A 1,574-nucleotide genomic window follows, 5' to 3' on the forward strand; every position below is an offset into this window, starting at 1 on the left:
TCTACCTCCATAATGCTGTCTCCTCGCTATCATTTATCTCTACAATCTTAATTTACAGCAGAATTATACGTGAAAAGCTTCGCGACAATCTAGTTCGAATAGGAATTTATCAACTCTTCCATATATTTGTAGCTATCTAAGGTTTCATTGTTTTTATGAGAGTAGCATTGCAAAGCCCGAACGTGTTCTCATGAATAATATCCCTTTAATTTTCACGATATTTCAAAATACTTCAATAACTGTGGTCCAAAAAATTGACCGAAGGAAGTGAATGACGTGGTAATTATAATGAGCAACATTTTTTCCAGAAGGCGGAAGAACGAGCAAAGGCGGAAGAACGCGCCTTTGAACAAGCAAAGGCGGCAGAACGAGCAAAGGCGGAAGAACGCGCCGTTGAACTAGCAAAGGCGGCAGAACGAGTAAAGGCGGAAGAACTCGCCTTTGAACGTGCAAAGGCGGCAGAACGAGCAAAGGCGGAAGAACGAGCAAAGGCGGAAGAACGAGCAAAGGCGGAAGAACGAGCAAAGGCGGAAGAACGAGCAAAGGCGGAAGAACGCGCCTTTGAACGAGAAAAGGCGGCAGAACGAGCAAAGGCGGAAGAACGCGCCTTTGAACTAGCAAAGGCGGCAGAACGACTAGAGGCGAAAGAACGCGCCTTTGAACGAGCAAAGGCTGAAGAACGAGCAAAGGCGGAAGAACGAGCAGAGGCGGAAGAACGAGCAAAGGCGGAAGAACGCGCCTTTGAACTAGCAAAGGCGGCAGAACGACTAGAGGCGAAAGAACGCGCCTTTGAACGAGCAAAGGCTGCAGAACGAGCAAAGGCGGAAGAGGTTGAAGAGAAATCCACATTGGAAGGAGTTTTGGATGTTCTTGAAGTTGCTGGCCGAATTATCCTCACGCCTTTCACGGGGCTTTTTCGCTGATGAAGTCGGTAAGGAAGTAGGAGGGACTTCAGCGGACTAAATTTCCGCTACAGCTTCCCAACGCAGGCCTTCGCAGTAGTTCCCATGATCGCGATGAGAGGTCACGCTCGTTATATGCCAAGCAAGCGAGTAAAGGATAAACAGTAAAAACAATGATAACTTCATTTGAAAGATTTGTTTCGTCGGATGAAATGAAGCAAGGTGGGATCAATATTTTGCAAATGACACTTTAAAGCAAAGTTCGACTTTCTCCTAATTTATGCGCATTCAGAGGAGGGTTAGGAGATTTATTTTTTCTGGAAGACTCACCAGGTGTGAAAAATGGTGATTCAGATTTATTACACTTCTCTTTATGTAAGAGGATTACATGCGAGCGATCTGCGTTAGTTCTCAACTTTTATATATTTACACCACGCAACGATACCATGCTGTCTCTTATACACATCTAGATGTGTATAAGAGACAGCTGCACNCAAACTTTAAAAAATGTTATGTTAAGGAGTGTGAATTACTTATATGGTGATTAACAAGCAATAATTATTATGATAATATATTATCTAATCCTTATATTATGATTGCAATGACTAACTAACAATTGTATGGAATTATACTATTCGTGCTAATATACCCGGACCTCCCGATCTCATGATA

General features: G+C 43.2%; 1 protein-coding gene across 1 annotated transcript; it reads left to right on the forward strand.

Moving 5' to 3' along the window:
* Positions 1–308: 308 nt before the first annotated feature.
* Positions 309–1,050, forward strand: LOC108678169 (caldesmon-like; the record flags this gene model as incomplete). The annotated part of the gene is made up of 1 exon (XM_018166521.1): positions 309–1,050. A coding segment is annotated over one exon (615 nt), but the record flags the coding sequence as incomplete, so codon positions are not given.
* Between the last annotated feature and the right edge of the window lie 524 nt (positions 1,051–1,574).

This window comes from Hyalella azteca, unplaced genomic scaffold, assembly GCF_000764305.2.
Source record: "Hyalella azteca isolate HAZT.00-mixed unplaced genomic scaffold, Hazt_2.0.2 contig2554, whole genome shotgun sequence".
NCBI classification, from domain to species: domain Eukaryota; kingdom Metazoa; phylum Arthropoda; class Malacostraca; order Amphipoda; family Hyalellidae; genus Hyalella; species Hyalella azteca.